General features: G+C 43.3%; 4 protein-coding genes across 6 annotated transcripts in view; 3 read left to right on the top strand and 1 right to left on the bottom strand.

Annotated features, from left to right (window-relative positions):
* Positions 1-4,884: 4,884 nt before the first annotated feature.
* LOC6579327 (mitotic spindle assembly checkpoint protein MAD1) lies at positions 4,885-7,511 on the top strand. The gene is made up of 4 exons (XM_002005187.4): positions 4,885-5,126; positions 5,188-6,815; positions 6,872-7,146; positions 7,212-7,511. The coding sequence occupies exons 1-4, from the start codon at positions 5,000-5,002 to the stop codon at positions 7,417-7,419; spliced, it is 2,238 nt and encodes a 745-aa protein (XP_002005223.1). The 5' UTR covers positions 4,885-4,999; the 3' UTR covers positions 7,420-7,511.
* A 1,271-nt stretch (positions 7,512-8,782) lies between these two features.
* On the bottom strand, positions 8,783-10,872 carry LOC6579326 (conserved oligomeric Golgi complex subunit 6). Its single transcript, XM_002005186.4, has 2 exons — positions 9,867-10,872; positions 8,783-9,806 (listed from the first exon to the last, which is right to left on the bottom strand). The coding sequence occupies exons 1-2, from the start codon at positions 10,798-10,800 to the stop codon at positions 8,863-8,865; spliced, it is 1,878 nt and encodes a 625-aa protein (XP_002005222.1). The 5' UTR covers positions 10,801-10,872; the 3' UTR covers positions 8,783-8,862.
* LOC6579325 (SAP30-binding protein) lies at positions 10,421-12,376 on the top strand. Its single transcript, XM_002005185.4, has 4 exons — positions 10,421-10,509; positions 11,084-11,338; positions 11,399-12,144; positions 12,211-12,376. The coding sequence occupies exons 2-4, from the start codon at positions 11,240-11,242 to the stop codon at positions 12,332-12,334; spliced, it is 969 nt and encodes a 322-aa protein (XP_002005221.1). The 5' UTR covers positions 10,421-10,509; positions 11,084-11,239; the 3' UTR covers positions 12,335-12,376.
* A 357-nt stretch (positions 12,377-12,733) lies between these two features.
* Positions 12,734-16,338, top strand: part of LOC6579324 (serine/threonine-protein kinase N) — a 40,951-nt gene continuing 37,346 nt past the window's right edge. Inside the window, exons 1-2 of one of the 3 annotated variants that reach the window (XM_032730718.2) lie at positions 12,734-12,889; positions 14,246-14,405. In XM_032730718.2, the coding sequence (XP_032586609.1) occupies positions 14,385-14,405 (21 nt within the window). In that variant the 5' untranslated portion in view covers positions 12,734-12,889; positions 14,246-14,384. Of the gene's footprint in view, positions 12,890-13,980; positions 14,406-16,338 lie in introns of all 3 variants that reach the window. The other 2 variants (XM_032730716.2, XM_032730717.2) reach the window with 2 other exon arrangements.

The following is a 16,338-nucleotide window of genomic DNA, read 5'->3' as shown; positions in this document are numbered from 1 at the left end:
TGGCCGTTATTTTTTTTTTTTCATAATTCGCTATGCGCTTGCTATTTAAGTGCCGTTATTTTTTGTGATTTTGCTTTGCTTTACTCCACGTTGTTGTTGTTGCTACGACCTCAGGTTTCAGCTACAGCTTCAGTCAGCTCTAGCTTCAGCTGCTGCTGCTGCTGCTGCTACTGTGGTCGTTTGGCTGTTGTTGTTGTTGTTCTCGCTGGTGCTGTTGCTGTTGCTGCTGTTGTTGTTACTACGATTGCTGCTGCTGCTGTTGTTATAGTATTGATGTTGATGGTGGTGGCACCGTTGCACGCACCGCACTCGTAGCACGTGCTATGGCCACGACGTCAGTCTACGACAACCGCCTACGCACTGCAAGCACTTCGTCGCGACGCGGCCATTTCAATTACAAATTCATGGAAGAGCGCGCACAGTAGCAAAGTAAATCCACACATCGATAAACACAAGATGAGTTCAAAAAACCAAACGATAGACTTCGTTTTTCAAAAAGTGACATTAATAATTTAGCAATAATTTTAAAATGGTAGGAAATCTTATATATCTACCAACACCATATGCCATTCATATCTGTTAATTAACATATCATTAACTTATAATATTCAATTACTGGAATTAGTTATGAAAAATTTATATTTAAGCTACTTAGTAAACTTGCGCCAAAGTATGCATCGATGTAAACGATATATCGATAAAATTGCTAAACGCTCTCTTAAGCTGGTGAGTTTCGTACCTTTTGCGCGCCTGTTGGCATGCATTGTATTTTATACAGCAGCAGCTGCTACCGGGGCCGGCTATGTGTTAACTTGCCTTGAATGTGTGTGTGCTGAGAGCGCTCTGTCGCTCTCTCTCTCGCAAAATTCACCACATTCTGGCACACTCCTTAACATGGCAGCAGTGTCAGCCGCTACTAGTATGAAAGTGAAAGGCTCAGCCGGGCCCTTTTGACTGCCATAGAATTGAGTTGTATTAAAGGGTATATAGATTGACAAGTAAATAGAAAAGTATTTTTACATGATCATAATTATTTTAAGCAGCAACAAGGTTAGTAAAACAGTAAGATTTAAAATAAAATAAATATTGTTAACAGAATCGTATACAGGGTATTTGCTAGTCAAGTTATATGAACGACAGCTAGGCGCTTTGAAGCTTGCATAATGCACAATGCATTTCATTCACGTGTCTCTTGGTCCTCATACGTTTGTGTGCTTGTTTATATAAAAGGCTGTGCTTGCAATTAGCCATTGTTGATTTTATTTATTGCCCGCACTCACACACAGACACGCACATGGTTACCAATGCATTTGGTTGCAAGCATGTGCATGTCCTTGCACTTGGCAGCTTAACACTTTGTGGAAGTGGGCATACGTGAGCATCTAAACGTCTCTTCCTCTTTGCATGTGTCTGTGTACGTCGTTTATCGTTATTCACCGTTAAGCAAAAACAATAGCAAAGTGCAGACTGGCAGACAATGGCAACTAGGCAAGGAGAGGAAATGTGCAATGTGCATAGAGAGAGGCAGTGAGGAAGGGACAGAGATGCAAAGAGCAGCGGAACGAGCGCGTGCGTGTGCTTGTGTGGGGCTTCGGTCCAAGTGCTGTGAATAGGAAGTCATAAATTTTCCAAACGGTTAACAGGTGCATTTGAAATGCTAGAGAGGAGTGTGTGTATGTGTGTGTGCGTGAGTGCATTTTAAATCGTGGAGATTTAAGCTAACTAGAGAACTGTTCCACTATCTCTGAAAACGTTTCACTGGCTCTGCACCAGCAGCACCGTAAGCACAGTTATCAATCATCTGGTGACGGCTGCTCTCACCATGGATCAGATGCCAAACACAAACTAAGTGCAAATCGACTTACCCTTTGCCTGGGAGGGCAACTGCGCGACTAGACCGGAGTGCAACTGCGGAATGAATGCCAACTTAAGCTCGCGGACAGACAGCTCTGAAGGTCTTTTAGTGTCGGGGACTTTTGGCGTGCCTCATGAAAATTCCATCCAGTTGGAGTTGCGTTTTTCTGTGTCACGCTGGAAATTTATTCAGATTTTTGTGGGGAACGCGCGATTGTGAGTCAGCGGAAATTCTAGGAAGCGTCGCTTTGCAAATACAAACAACAAACCGCCCCCTGCAAAAAAAAAAAAAAAAAAAAAAAAAAAACCCATAAGCAAGTTCCGCCTGTTGCATGTCCTGTGTATATGTAAGTGTTTAAGAGAGCGTGAATGTATGTGCGTTTGTGTGTGTTTGTTTGTGTGAAGCAATGTGGCGTTAATAAGTGGCATTTATATGGAAAATCCTGCAACTGGCAAATGCAAATAAAATGGAAAAATGGAGAAATAATAATACGGTGTGAATATATTAATAGATATTTCAAATTGAATGTAAAGCTTTAAAATACTGAGGAAAAATATTAAAATAAATAAAGTAAGCATTGGTTATTAATTCGCATTTAAAATTATGCAGAATTTAATTTTATAGTTTAAAAATCAATTAGTACACTTTAACATAGCAAAAGCTGCTCTGCGTTCTTCCCATTGAAAGCAGAGTACAGCTTATGTACCGTCAACAGAGCAATTAGAACAAATTTACATAGAAACGCTCTTTAACATTGTAACATAGCACAAACACAAATTAGGTAGAAGTGCATTGCAGGAGCTAACAGTGCAATTAGAGCAAATTAGCATACCAAGCTACACTGTTAAAAGACTCAGCAACCGCTGCTCTGCGGTTCTTTCATATTCATATAGCAACAGTTGCTTTGTTAATCACAGCTTCAAGCTAATATTGCACTCGACTGGATTTTATGAGAATGTGAGTGGGAGAGAGCGGAGAGAAAGCTCTTGGCACATTAACAAAGCAATAAAATATGTTAAGTAGTTGGAAAATTGGACCGCAGCTGATGAAAAACATCTAAAACATAAAATGCCAACGGCAGCATAAAACGCAGTTGAGCCCCCGATAAGGATACACAAGTTAGCCCACGGGGCGAGTGACAGTTAATCGGCTTTAATTTAATTAAAAGGTAAAGGGACTCGTCCGCTAATCTGCAACGGTGACATTGATGTACACCACAAAGAGAATGAGCAGCATCACCAACAACAACATCGACTACACAGCCGCATGAAAGAACAAAAGCAAAAGTACTCAATATCATTTTCATTGCATACTCACCACTTACTCACACACACACACACGCCAAACGCATGCAAAGGCGTGTTGATTTCTTGTGCGTATGTTAAGAGAACGAAATAAAGAAATGGCCGCATGTTTCATGGCAAATTGTCAGGTGCTAAGCTTTGATAAAGTGCTCAACGAGCAAAAAGTTAAGCCCACGTACCACACACACACACACATACACCCCTCCTCATATACACACTACACATAAACTGCGCACTAAAGTGCTTGAACAAAACGCAGACAGCGAACTTTTATTCAATGCTCGCCTCTCCTTTGTGATTGCGTGGGCTCAGGCTCGCGCTGCGCTTGGCAGTGCTGTCAGCTGTTGAGCTGCGAAATAAGTGGGTAAAAGGCTAAGAAAAGTGTTGGATTAGCGAACTAGAAGAAAACTTACGAAAAGTAGCGAATATATTTAACAAATTATTCGCAGTGACCTTTTTTGCTTATCATAATAATAATATATAACTGTTTCCTCTGTCATTCCTCTATCAATCCTCTAAATATGTCTCCTAAGTATTTTCCTCCAAGTCTTTCCTATAAATATTTCCTCGAAGTACTTCGTCAAAATATTTCCTGAAGGCTTTACTTCACTTTACTGCACTGAACAACTGACTCCTATCAGGTCTGAACGACTGAAGAAATGCTACAGCTGCTGCCCTTTATATAGATCGACTTTCACTCAATCACTAAATCGCTCTCAAATGTTGAGCCAATGAGAACTCTCTCTTCTGCTACAAGCACTCTAGCTTCGTTTTACTTAAATATAAATACCAAATGAATACTGTTGCATACATTCAAACCTAAGTGATCTCCTGCTGTTAGGTAGACGGGCAGAGAGACATACTGTGACTGTGAGATTGATTATCAATTGGCAAGACCACTTTCAAACAGGCCAAATCTAGCCTGAAATAAGCTAAACACGCAACACTGTTTGGCACAGGTCAATTTCGTTTTCGTTATTTTTTTTTGTTTTTGTTTCTTCTTTTCCGCTTTGGCCAACTTTCAATATGAAAATTTTTTTGTAGTCGACTTTGGAGCATGGGCGCAGGTAAATGTAAAAGAAAGAAATTTGAGCCAATTCATATGAGCTGAGCACACATACAGTTACATACACATACATATTTACATATACTGTGTGTGGTTGTGTGTGTATGTGTGCTGGGTTTTTTGTTTATGAAAAGTGTTATTGTTTGACTTTGAACTTTGCCACTTGTTTGTCGTCCGTACGTATAGCGGCGTGTGTGTATGTGTGTACGAGAGAGAGAGTGAGTACAGTGTGTGTGTTCTGGACCAAAGTTGATGACAGGCCCAAACAATATCATAAAATTTAATGCGCTCATTTTTCATGGGCTAACAGAGGCATACGTACACACTCACCCTCACTCACTCACACACACGCAGGACAGAGTGGGGGCTAACTCAAATAAATCATAGGCGCAAATTTTATCACTTTATTTTTGTGCTAGCTTATTTAAAATGATTGAAATTGTTCGTTTTACATAAAACTAACGATGCAATTACTCACAATGGTTGTTCACACGAGAGTGAAGTAATATATCAATGCTAAAATATTCATGCACATAATTGTTTTTTTAAATTTAGCGCCATAGGCTGATAATGGTGCTGCCAGCTTGCTTCACTTACAGCATTTTCCTATACTAAATTCGGTTGGCAGTACCGTTCGCAGCTATTGATTGAAGCGGTCATATATCGAGTATATATCGGTCTGCCGCCACAGCTAATACTGTTTTCAGCAACAAAATTTTTATACAAACAGCGAACTTGCAATTAATTAAAAAAAAAATTAAATAAATAGTCAAAATGGAAGAAATACGAAGTAGCTTAGACAATATAATGGCACGCTTCAATGATAGTATTACACACTCTGCGCCCAAGAAGCTCAGCTTCGACCGGCTCTCCATGTCTTTCACCGAAGATTCTGTCACAGGTAAGAAGAAGAACGAAAAATATATTGAAAATAAATGAAATGAATGTTTCGCCTACAAAAGTGCCAAAGAAACGACGCATCGATAGCCTGGACACCAGTTCAGCGAATGCCAGCCTCAATGCCAGTAATACATCACTGAATAATTCCTTCGCGGATCCCGTGGGTCCTTGGCAGACACGCAAACTGCGCGCCGAACTCATCGAGTCCAAGGCGATAATAAATCAACTGCAGGACCAACTGGCACAGCAGGCAAAGGAGCATCGAGGCGAGCTGGCTTTGGCCGAAAGCAAGGCGCAAGCACTCAAGGAGCAATGCGACTACACGAGCAACAAGGTCATCGAGCTGGAGAAGCAACTGCAGGTGGTACGGAAGAGGGAGCACAGCGCTCGGCAGGAAGCGAATCGTTTGGTCGCCGAAATAGCCCAACAGAAACTCAAATACGAGACGGCGCTCAGTCGTGTGGAGCAGGAGAAGGCGCAGATGGAGGAGGATGCACGGGAAGTGCAGCACTGCATCCACAATGAGCTGAGCGAATACAAGAGAATGTGCGAGCGGGCCGAGCTGCAGCTGCGAGTGACCCAGGAAGAGCTGGATAGCATCAAAGAGCGCCACGATGAATATAAAGAAACCGCTGCCAACTACGAGAAGCTACAGCTGGACTACGAAATGCAACAACAGACTTTGACAACAGCAAATGCGCGCATCAAGGAGCTGGAATACGAAATTCAATCTTACGCCGACTGGAAAGAGGTGACCAAGACATCGCAGGCCCGTTTGCTCAGTGTGCCAGAGTTGCAAGCCGAGCTGGAACGCCTGCGTGCGCACAACAAGCAATTGAATTCGTTGATTGGGGACAAATTGTTGCTAGAGGAACAGGTGCACGACTACAAGACGCGCCTGGATCGGGAGGAGGGCGCTCGTGCCGAGGCAGCTGCACTGCAGGTGAAGCTGACGCATGTGGAGCAGGAGCTGAAGGAGTGGGTGAAAATTGCCCAGGATCACTGTCTGGCCAACACGCTCGTCAGTCCCATGGCGCTGCGCACTCGCATCGAGCAGTTGCTCCAGGACGACATTGTGCGCACCGCAGAGAAGAGCACCGCCGCCCTGGACACCAAACAGCTGCAGACGTCGGTGCGCGAGCTGGAGCAGAAGTGCGCCGTCTACCTGAAGAACATCGATGAGATGAATGTGGTGCTCAAGCGCCACAAGAGTCTGCGCGAGCGGCTACAGCGCAAGCTGTTGATTGTGTGCAAGGAGCGCGATTTCTACAAGCAGCTGCTCGAAAATTTCGACAAAGATCTCAATATGACGAATGCGAGCACCGCTGAGATGACCAACGATATGCAGGTGCGCTACCGTGTCGAGGTGCTGGAGCGCACTCTAACCGGTTACAAGGAGATGTGCTCAACGCTCGAGCGAGAAATGCAATCGATGCGACAGCAGGAGTCCCTCAATGATCCGCCCATCAGTGAGAGCGGCTACGATAGCGTGAAGCGAGAGCTGGACTCGCTGCGCATGGAGAATGAACGTCTGAGACGGCGCAAGGACGAACTGGAGCTGGAGATGGAGCATCGTTGTCTGCGCGGCGACTTCAACATGGTCAACTACAAGGTGCTGCATCTCAGCGATAATCCCGCCGCGCAGGCATACGAGGCGACCAAGAATGTGGTGGAAAAGCTGCAGGCGGAGGTAAGCGGAAAGCTGGACTAGCTTAAGCCAGAACTTACAGTTATTTCTATATGCAGATTGAACGCTTGAAGCGTCGCAACAAGAAGCTGGAGGAGGATCAGGAACAGACACAGGCGCGCTTCAATGAAACCTGCAGCAGCACCAATACCGGCGGCGGCATGACACTGAATTTCAAGGAATTCAATCAGCTGCGCGCCGAACTGGACTCGGCCAATGGCAAAATGAAGAAGATGAAGGAGTGCTTCAAGGCGGCCAGCAAAGAGTTTCGTGATGTTTGTTATATGCTGCTGGGTTACCGGATCGATCGCGTGGGCGCCAACAGTCACTATCGGTGAGTCTCTCGAGAGAGATATCTACAATACATGATCTCATATATATAATTGTCTATTTGATTAGCATTTCGAGCATGTATGCTGAGAGTCCGGATGACTATCTGTCCATTAGCCTGAATGAATCGAACTGTTTGGCTCTGCTGGAGTCGCCGTATTCGCAGACATTGAAGCCGGCCATCGATCAACAATTGGCAGCAAATAATTCATTTCCCGCTTTCTTTGCGGCGCTCACCTTGGAGCTCTTCCAGCGTGCCACAGTCACAATTAACTAAAGCGCACCAGCACACACACACTACTTCTGTATACTTAATTATAAAAACTTTTAGCTTAGTATAGCAATAATATAAGTTGATATACACACAAATCGAATATGTTTAATTCACAGCATCCGCACGTCGCGATAAGCAGTTTCCACTGTATATTTTGGAATTTAATGTTTCTTAGATAAAAACTTCCGACGCCGAGTTCTCAGCTATTGGCCAGCTGAAATGGCACTGCGAACGCGCTTTTAGCCAAAAAAAAAGATTGTTTAATTGTTAACGCGCGATAAAAACGATGTCAAAATATTTTATAACTAATGACGCGCTCAAGAGATTTCGCCTCGTGATAAGTGTGGACAACAACAAATCATTTCATTTGTTTATTTATTTATTTATAACTAATTTTAAGCAAAAGCTTTTGTGAATTATTTTCTTTTCTTCTGTCGCCTTCGCCTAGGGCTTGGCGCGGCTCGGCTGTGATAAGCGCGCGTTTTGCACAATTGACAGAAGATGGAGAGCAGGCGATTATAACATATACATATATATACCCTATATGTATGCATATACATTATATATACAATATATTATATACATATATATCAGCTTCTAGAGCCTATTGTGCATTTAGAATAACAACAAATGTGGGTGGGAGGCGGAACGAAGCTTAAATACGCCTGGCACTTGCTTTGCCGACAATTATAATTGAAGATACAGTAGAGCTTCGCTAAGAGGAACCAGTAGACGTTAGAGCAGAGTACAATGAATGAAAAGTTAAAGTTGTATATCATATATATAATTGCAATACAATTCAGCAGCACTTTCTAAGAGTAGTACAGTAAACGTTCACTAAGACGAAAGTTATCCACTTCACAGTGGAGTTTCGCTAAGAAGTAAAGGCATGGAAGCAAGAGCTATTACACACATTTTTCATATATCCAAAGTTATACAATATATTACATTTCATACAGCAAAACTACAGTGAAGCATGAGTAAGACATATAAACAAAATACGCACAATCAATAGGCTAGCTTCTATATAGCTTGATCTACATTTCAAGACAGAATTGAGTTTACATTAGCTAGTGCGCACTGTAGCAGTCACAAGCTATCTTTTAGAGTCACACAAATCGAATACAGACTGTAGTAGCAAAAATAACTCGTGTTTCATATAAAATTCAAATTCAATTGGTATATAAAACTAATATCGAATTTACATTAACTAGTTCTCACTGTAGCAGCCCCGAGCTGTCCCCTGCTGTCACACAAACCGAATACAGACTGTAGTAGCAATAAGAAATCACGAGTTCCATTTCAGTGAGGGTAGCACAATAAAGGGAAGCCCCAAACACAATGGGCACAGTAAACTACAATGGACTACAGTAGTCATACAATATATTGGAATACACACACATAAATACATATAACAGGAGGCTGAAGCCATGCGGTTGCCATTTATCAGTTGGTCAATATGCGAGCCACCTGATCGGGCGTCTTGTGCAGCAACGCCTCCGGTTGCTCGAAGCCATTCGCCGGATCGTGGACTCGCTCATAGATCTGCTTGTAGATGGCCACGATGACATTGAAGGCGCGCCGCTGGACGGTGCTGCGATGGGCGCTGGACATGATGAGCTGCACCTGGGGCAGCAGCAGCACGTCGGGCAGCTCGAGGAATGCATCCATCTTGGACATGAAAATCTTTAGCAGATTCGTCTCGATTTTCGTCTGGTTACTCTGCAGGATGGTGTAGATGGGACCCAGATTGAGATTGGCCACCAGCGAGGAGGCCTGCTCGGAGGTCAGAGTGTCCAGCTGGGCGTCTGACTGCGCCTGCAAGCGTTCCACACGCTCGTCCATGTACTCAAAGACCGCCAAGGTGCTCTGCATGTGGTACAGACAGTTGAGCAGGTAGACGGCCATGTCCACGGTGGGCAGGTGGGCGGCGCTCTCCTGCACCGACTGCAGCAGCGGATCGATGACACAGGTGACGATCTTGGTGATGTCCGCCTGGCGGCCATCCACCATGGTGGCCACCGAGAGGATCTCTTTCAGTATGTTGAGCAGCCGGGACACGCTTGCCGGCGGCACCAGATCCCGCTGTGGTGGCTCCAGCGCCAAGCTCGTGCCCGCTGGCCGCTGCAGTACGCTGCGCACCTGTGCCGCTAGAGCATTCAGATAGATCTGCTCGCTGCTCTGCTGCAGCTCGATGAGGCACTGTTCCAGGCTGCCGCCTTGCACCACCTGCTTCATGATCTGCTGATAGAAACGCAACAGATTGGAGATGGTAAAGAGTATGATGGTGTCCTGCTCGGAGCTCAGAATCGTGTCCACGCGCACCTTGAGCGGATGACAGACGCCGTCGGCGATGTAGCTCAAAGCCTTCTGCATCTGCTCTGAAATATCTGCAAGAGAGGAAACATTAAAATCTGCTGGAAAAGAAGAGAAGCAGTTTCATCTCTTGCCATGCTTGTCGCACTTCTTGAAGAGCAGCATCAGGTTCTCCTTCTCGTTGGGTATGCTCTGATGCAGCCAGGCGAACATGTCGCCAATGTAGCGCTTCGGGTCGTGGGCGTGCAGCTCGATGGGCTTCGGATTGCCGCCATGGCCGCCCTCGGTGAGCGCCTCAATGAACTGGCGGACGAGCACAGCTCGTCGTGAGATCGCATACTCATCGATGACATATTTGAAGAGAACGGGCCTGTCCTGCAGTCGGCTCATGGCCTCCACGATCAGCGGGCCGATTTCGTTGTTTTCCAAATTTCTGCAGTGATTCTGGGTCCAGCGATAGAGCCGCTCCAGTGCGCCCTCCTGATGCAGCGTCATCTCCTCCATGATGTCCAGGGCAGCCGTTTGATAGCCGCACTGCATGAGCAGTCGGCAATCGGAGTGGATGGACTGCACCCGATCCAGCACCTTGAAGAACTCAGGCACAATGGGCGCATCCTTGGCCGTGCCGTACAGCAACTGATGCTCCGGCACGCTGAGCTGAAAGCGTGCCAGGAAAGCCTGCGCGATTTGCTGATGCACCTCGAGACGTTCGCGTTCCTCTTGCATTTGGTTGGTCTGCTCGATGAGGTCCTTGGTCAGCGCCTTGGATGTCTCCAGGTCAGTTTTCATGGTTTGCACCGATGTGGCCATCGTGTCCAGATCTGTGCAGACGGCATCTAACGTAAGTTTGACCTCTCGAAACGCTTTTAGAAAATTCTGATTGATGCCGACCGAACGATGTTCGATTTGGCTGCGCAAATTGCGACGATTTTGCAAAGTGTTTTCGGTGAAAAAGCTGGATAATCCATTTAGGGCATCTAACGTATCCTTGTCTGCTTCCAGACGCGTCTCCAGTATCTTATTTACGCGCTTTTGTATGCGATCCTGTTCCTCAGTTGCTGCGCTCATCTTTTCTTTCCTATTCGGCAACGTCAACAATAAATACCGTTTACACGACGTAACATTTCTGAAATACGTAACACGAAAGTTGTATGCTCTATATAATATATATATATCGTTTACTATCAACTTACGTTTAACGTACTTTAGAAATATATATATATACCATATATAACTGTACTACTCAATTATATTTTCAAAGTTTTCCTGTAAAAAGGGATTTCGATTGTAATAATTGAATTAACTTAAGGCACCACAAATTCCATATAGCTCGTATACACTTTCTTTACAGCTGTTCAAATAGGTGCTGCCAACTTAATACAAAAAAAAGACTATTCGCTGTGAATGGCAAATTACCATAAAGTAGAGAAATCTGTAAAGAAAACAAATTGGAAGACTAATTTTAACTATTATTAAATAATAATAAAATAAAACAAAGTAAACCATAATGAGTCATTCCGCATTGGCTAGTTTGACTGCACAATACACGGACTCGGAAAACGAAGGCGATGCCAGTCCAGACTCGGAAAATTCAACAGCTTCGCAGGTAAAGATTTTTAATCAACAAAAATGTTCACGAAATAATCAAAATTGTCATTTCCTCCAGGTTATAATACCAAAGCAGGCGACACCAACGCCCGCAACACCAGTTAAACAGGAGCCGGAACCGGAAAAGAAACACAAAAAAAGGAAACGTGCTAAGAAAGTGCGTCGCTTGGTTAGCTACCAGGACGATACATTGATCTCTGACGAGGAAGAAGATCGTGCGCAGGAATCCTCCAGCGAGGAAGAGTCTTCAAGTGACAGTGCCAGCTCGCAGCCGGAGACCGAACAGCATGAAAATGGCAAGGATAAAAGCACTGCCAAGGCAGAAGGCGCAACAGAGACGCCCATGCAGCTGGATGACGATGATGATTCCAACACCTACAACGCTGATGATCGCACGGCAGAGAGCTATGAGAAGGATCCGAAATATGCCAAATATAAATTTCAATTGCCTCCAGAGCCAAAAGGGCAGCCGCCAGCCGATCTAGTGGCAAAGATCACGAAAATGTATACGAAAATGAGGCAAACGAATATGGATATGAATCGCGTTATACAGGATCGCAAGGAGTTCCGTAATCCCAGCATTTATGAGAAGTTGATAAGTTTTTGTGACATCAATGAATTCGGCACCAATTATCCGCCCGAAATCTACGATCCGCTGCAGTGGGGCGAGGAGAGCTACTACGAAGCGTTGTCGGCCGTGCAAAAAACTGAAATGCTCAAGCGCCAAAAGGATCGCAAGGACATGGACAAAGTGGAGCAAGCGACGGCGCTGGCTCGCAAAGTAGAGGAGGAGGCCAAGAAGCGGTAAGTGCTGCCCTAATCTTGTCGTGCAAATAATCCCTAATTACTTATTGTTTTTGTTTGCTGCAGGAAATCGAAGTGGGACCAGCCGGCCGCAAAGGCGACATTACCTGCCTTAACTACGACCGTGACTGGCACGAAGGGCACCGTTATTTCAGCATTCGGTTCGTTGCCCAAGAAGCCAGCAGTCTAAGCAAAAAACTAATTAAATAAATAAACACACTTATATATTTAATGCAGTCTTTCATTTTCCTTAATATATACAATTTGTAGTCAGCTTTATAGCTGCAGCTTTCGTTCGTGCCGATCGCTAAAAAAGTGTCATCTCTAGCGCCTGCAGTGCATTCAAAAACACAGCCCTGTTTATCGGCAAACCGCAAAACAAAATAGACTGCCATTAACTAATAAAAAATTGGTTTCAAATGAATTTTTGAAAATAGCTTTAATCCTACAACTTATCAAATAATACCATATTATTTTTAAAAATAATTTGAAAGTATTGAAAGCCGCCGAACTGCTTCATTTAGTATTTTTATTTGGTCATTTCTTGAGCAAGCAATTGCTGGTAATTTGCTCATTCTGTGCTGGCGGTCACACTGGTTATATGCTCGAACGTCGTGTCGTCGCCGTTTTCTGTTTTTAACCATTTCACATTTTTTCGTTTAAAAAAACCCAAGTGTCGATTTTATTGCATGCAACAATTACTAGTACAACACTAAACACAAGCGTTATGATTTGAATACAAAGTGTACGTGGTTAATATTAGTTTTGTTATTATGTTTTTTTGCACTCAACATACAAAACAAGCAAAGAAAACGAAGCGAAATGTCGACAACGCAGCAGCAGCAGCAACAGCAACAAGCACAGACGGCAAAGAATTTGATCTGAGCAGCGCAATTTGTATGCATGTGTGTGTGTGTTTGCGTGCGTGCGTGAATGAGTGAGCGAGAGCGAGATTACAATTATAAAAAATTTACAAATACGAGTGAAATTTTTGTATAAGATAAAGAAGATGCGAAAGATACCAAGTACTCACATATGCAGCGCTGTGTGTGTATGTGTGCTTGAGTGTGTGCAAAGCTGTTTTTGTGCGTTGCGATTATTGTTTAAACAATCTTGGCCGTGTTTTCATTTCAAGGTGCCTCATTATTTAGACGCCATTATAATGCAACCGGTACTGTGCCCATCTGTCTTGTCTTCCAGTGTGCTTGTGTGTGTATGTTTGTGCAAGGGAGAAGGAGCGAGCAGGGCACAGTAGCAAATTTCCATTTAGCTGCGCGAACAGCTTTTTTTTTTTTTTTTGCCGCCACTTGCGCTTGCCGCTCTTCTTCATTCGCTTGCTGATTATGGCGCTGCATCGCCCCATCCCGCTTGCCCATTAACTGTTACTTATTTATAGCATGCACTAAAAGCAGCTGAGGCAGAGGGAAAAGCACCGGCAGTCACTTCAATCAAAAGCAACGGTTCAACACACACACAAACACACACACTCATACCATTTCCAATTAAATCTACAAAATGCTCAATTGAAGCTAATTTCTATGGAAGTGCATCTACTCCACTCTCTTCCCCAGCAGCCTCAGCTGCAGTTTAGTGTTCGCTTGATCATTGTTATTTTGTGTGTAAAATGCTTTGCCAGGAATATGCAGAATAATATTTGCAAAAATTAGACCGCCCACTGCTTGCTTTTGTTTTGAGCAACAATTGTCAGGCTAACTCGCTAGTTTGCGCTATCTCGCTCTTGCTAGTTTGTGCCACCTGTTAGCGTGTTTGCTTTGTTGTCGCATTTCTAATGTTACCATAATAACAATAACAACTACAACGACAACTCAACGAAAGTTCTATTCAATATCGATAGCAAATACCAGTAAGAGAGTGTGTGAGAGAGAGAGAGAGAGCGCGCGCTCGCTCGCTATAAAAGCACAGTTGGAAGTGTGAACAGGCAAAGATATATATTACATACATAGACAACAGTGTTTTTTGGAGCAAAAGTAAACAAAACCCGAACGAAACGAAAGAACGCGACGTGCGTTGGTCGTCTGTCTGTGTGTGTGCGTGCATATGCGTATTAATATTTACATATATGAGTGTGTGTCGGTATTAGTGTATCTCTCAACTCTGACGCGGGCAACAACAAAACTGATATACTAAATTCAGCAAACAACAAGAGCGCTTAACGAGTGATTCAACAACAACAACAACAACATTAGCAACAACAGTAGCAACAACTACAACACAAAAACATGTCGGATTCATATTATCAGGTGAGTCGACGCCGTTGATAGCGTATTACATGCCCAGTTGCTGGCTCCTTTTTAGCCGTAGTTATTTTGTTTTTATCAGCTAACATTTAGTCTGCAAGTACACGCACACCTGTTGCCAGGCACACACATACAGTCACACACACACACACACACACAAAGAATCCCATACACAAGCACGCAAGCCTGGCCGTTTCCGGCTCAGCTGACGCAGCTACTTGTGGCATATCCTTAATGTGCCATTTCATTTAACATTTCCCGCCGGATGTTTCCTGTTGTTGGTGCCTGCTTGGCCCGACTTGCTGAATAGCTATACAAATATAAAACATTTCATATCATTCCTTTGAGACAATATGACTAACAGACATGATGACGAACCAGCCATTATTCAAATGTTATGTGTATGTTAAAAATTCCAAGTGAATTCGCTCTAAAATAATAATAGTGAAGTTAATGTTATTTGCAATGTAATTATCTTAGTCTAATTAAGTTGCAGTTAACATGTTTACACACTGCTAAATAAATACACATTTTTTTTGGGGTATTTTAAGGGAATTTGTGCCATGTTAGAAATATGTGGATGAGGAGTTTTACATTTCTTAACCAACATTAAATTCTGTTAGTTAATAGCAAAACCATTTATATTTTTAAGCATATATTTTATAATGAATTTGTGCACATATATTATTCTATATATTAAATACAGCACGCGAATTCCCTTGCATTAGGTAATTACTTTTATTTTTTTGACTCTTCTCTAAATTTATTCCAAATTAGAATAAAACATTGTGTTATTCAAAGCGTTAACGGCGGACAAATGACATCATTTGGCATATTTGTTGGGCATTTTACTTGCGTGCATACATGCTGTATGTGTGTATGTATATGTATCTGTGTGTGTGTGCGTGTGCACAAAATGTCAATTGGCTTAAGTGCGTGGCCCACTGAACAAACGACATGCATCTGAAATGAAAGCAACAAATTAAACAACATGTTTATTAATAGCAGCAAATATTTACGATTTACTTGAAGTCTCTCTCTGTGTGTGTGTAATTGGATTGATGGCAATTAGGGGAAGCTGCCTTATCGCAGCAAATGCGCTTATCAATTGAACAGTAAATGCAACCCGATCCAGATTTACAGCACGTTCGACCGTCCGCTGTTAAATGCAACGATTCGCATAAATAATAACAAAACAACAAATGTAAAGCCTTCCAATTGGAGCAGCTCAGCCATTACAGGTGGAACGTTATGTCATTGGCCGTGAATTACGAAGGTGAAAATCATCAGTCAACCAAAAATTCAATTGGCCTTAATTCAAATCGTGTTTTTCTGTTACGATTTTATTTCGGAATGCAAATCACGAACTGAACAAGAATTGCAAGCAAAAAGAGGAACTTGAGTTGAGTGTGAACAGTGAAGAGATACCCTGTAGTTAGATGGGAAGATGTAGAATGTTAAATGTAATTATTAAAGCTTAAATATGATCATTTCTACTAGATTAGTAGCAAGATAGACATAATAGACTTAGCAATACCCTGTAAATAGTGCTAAACAAGTCTAACACAAAAGAGTTCTGTTATCGATAGATCTGTTATCATATAGTGAGATCTCATATCTACTTTCTTCAGCTATAAATACTCATCCAGCAGCCCATTATACCCTTGTTAAGTCGACCTTCCATAGCTACGGGGTATAGAAAGCTTCCTTGGAAATCAAAGAAAACCAGATTATGCAGCAGCCGAATATCATTTGCAGTAGCTGTTGACCAGCTTTTTCTATAGCCCGCTTGCACCTGAAAGCGAGCAACAACTGCAAGTTGCACGTTGCATGCAGCAAGTTGCATGCTGCACTCGGCTGGATGATGCTGTCTGCGGGCTAGCCTGCCTGCCTGCCTGGATGCGTGCCTGCCTGTAGTTCCCAGAACCGGTTGCCA

This window comes from Drosophila mojavensis, unplaced genomic scaffold (genome assembly GCF_018153725.1).
Source record: "Drosophila mojavensis isolate 15081-1352.22 unplaced genomic scaffold, ASM1815372v1 contig_80, whole genome shotgun sequence".
NCBI lineage: Eukaryota > Metazoa > Arthropoda > Insecta > Diptera > Drosophilidae > Drosophila > Drosophila mojavensis.
The sequence above is the reverse complement of the archived record's forward strand: the minus strand, read 5'-3'. Positions and strand labels throughout refer to the sequence as shown.

Bases quoted from the DNA above. Each gene is read 5' to 3' on its own strand.
- LOC6579327 (XM_002005187.4), top strand. From the start codon at position 5,000: ATGGAAGAAATACGAAGTAGCTTAGACAATATAATGGCACGCTTCAAT. The intron at 6,816-6,871 runs GTAAGCGGAAAG...TTCTATATGCAG, and splicing joins TGGAAAAGCTGCAGGCGGAG to ATTGAACGCTTGAAGCGTCG. The intron at 7,147-7,211 runs GTGAGTCTCTCG...CTATTTGATTAG, and splicing joins GGCGCCAACAGTCACTATCG to CATTTCGAGCATGTATGCTG.
- LOC6579326 (XM_002005186.4), bottom strand. From the start codon at position 10,800: ATGAGCGCAGCAACTGAGGAACAGGATCGCATACAAAAGCGCGTAAAT. The intron at 9,807-9,866 runs GCAAGAGATGAA...CCTCTCTTGCAG, and splicing joins CAAGAAGTGCGACAAGCATG to ATATTTCAGAGCAGATGCAG.
- LOC6579325 (XM_002005185.4), top strand. From the start codon at position 11,240: ATGAGTCATTCCGCATTGGCTAGTTTGACTGCACAATACACGGACTCG. The intron at 11,339-11,398 runs GTAAAGATTTTT...CATTTCCTCCAG, and splicing joins AAAATTCAACAGCTTCGCAG to GTTATAATACCAAAGCAGGC. The intron at 12,145-12,210 runs GTAAGTGCTGCC...TGTTTGCTGCAG, and splicing joins GAGGAGGAGGCCAAGAAGCG to GAAATCGAAGTGGGACCAGC.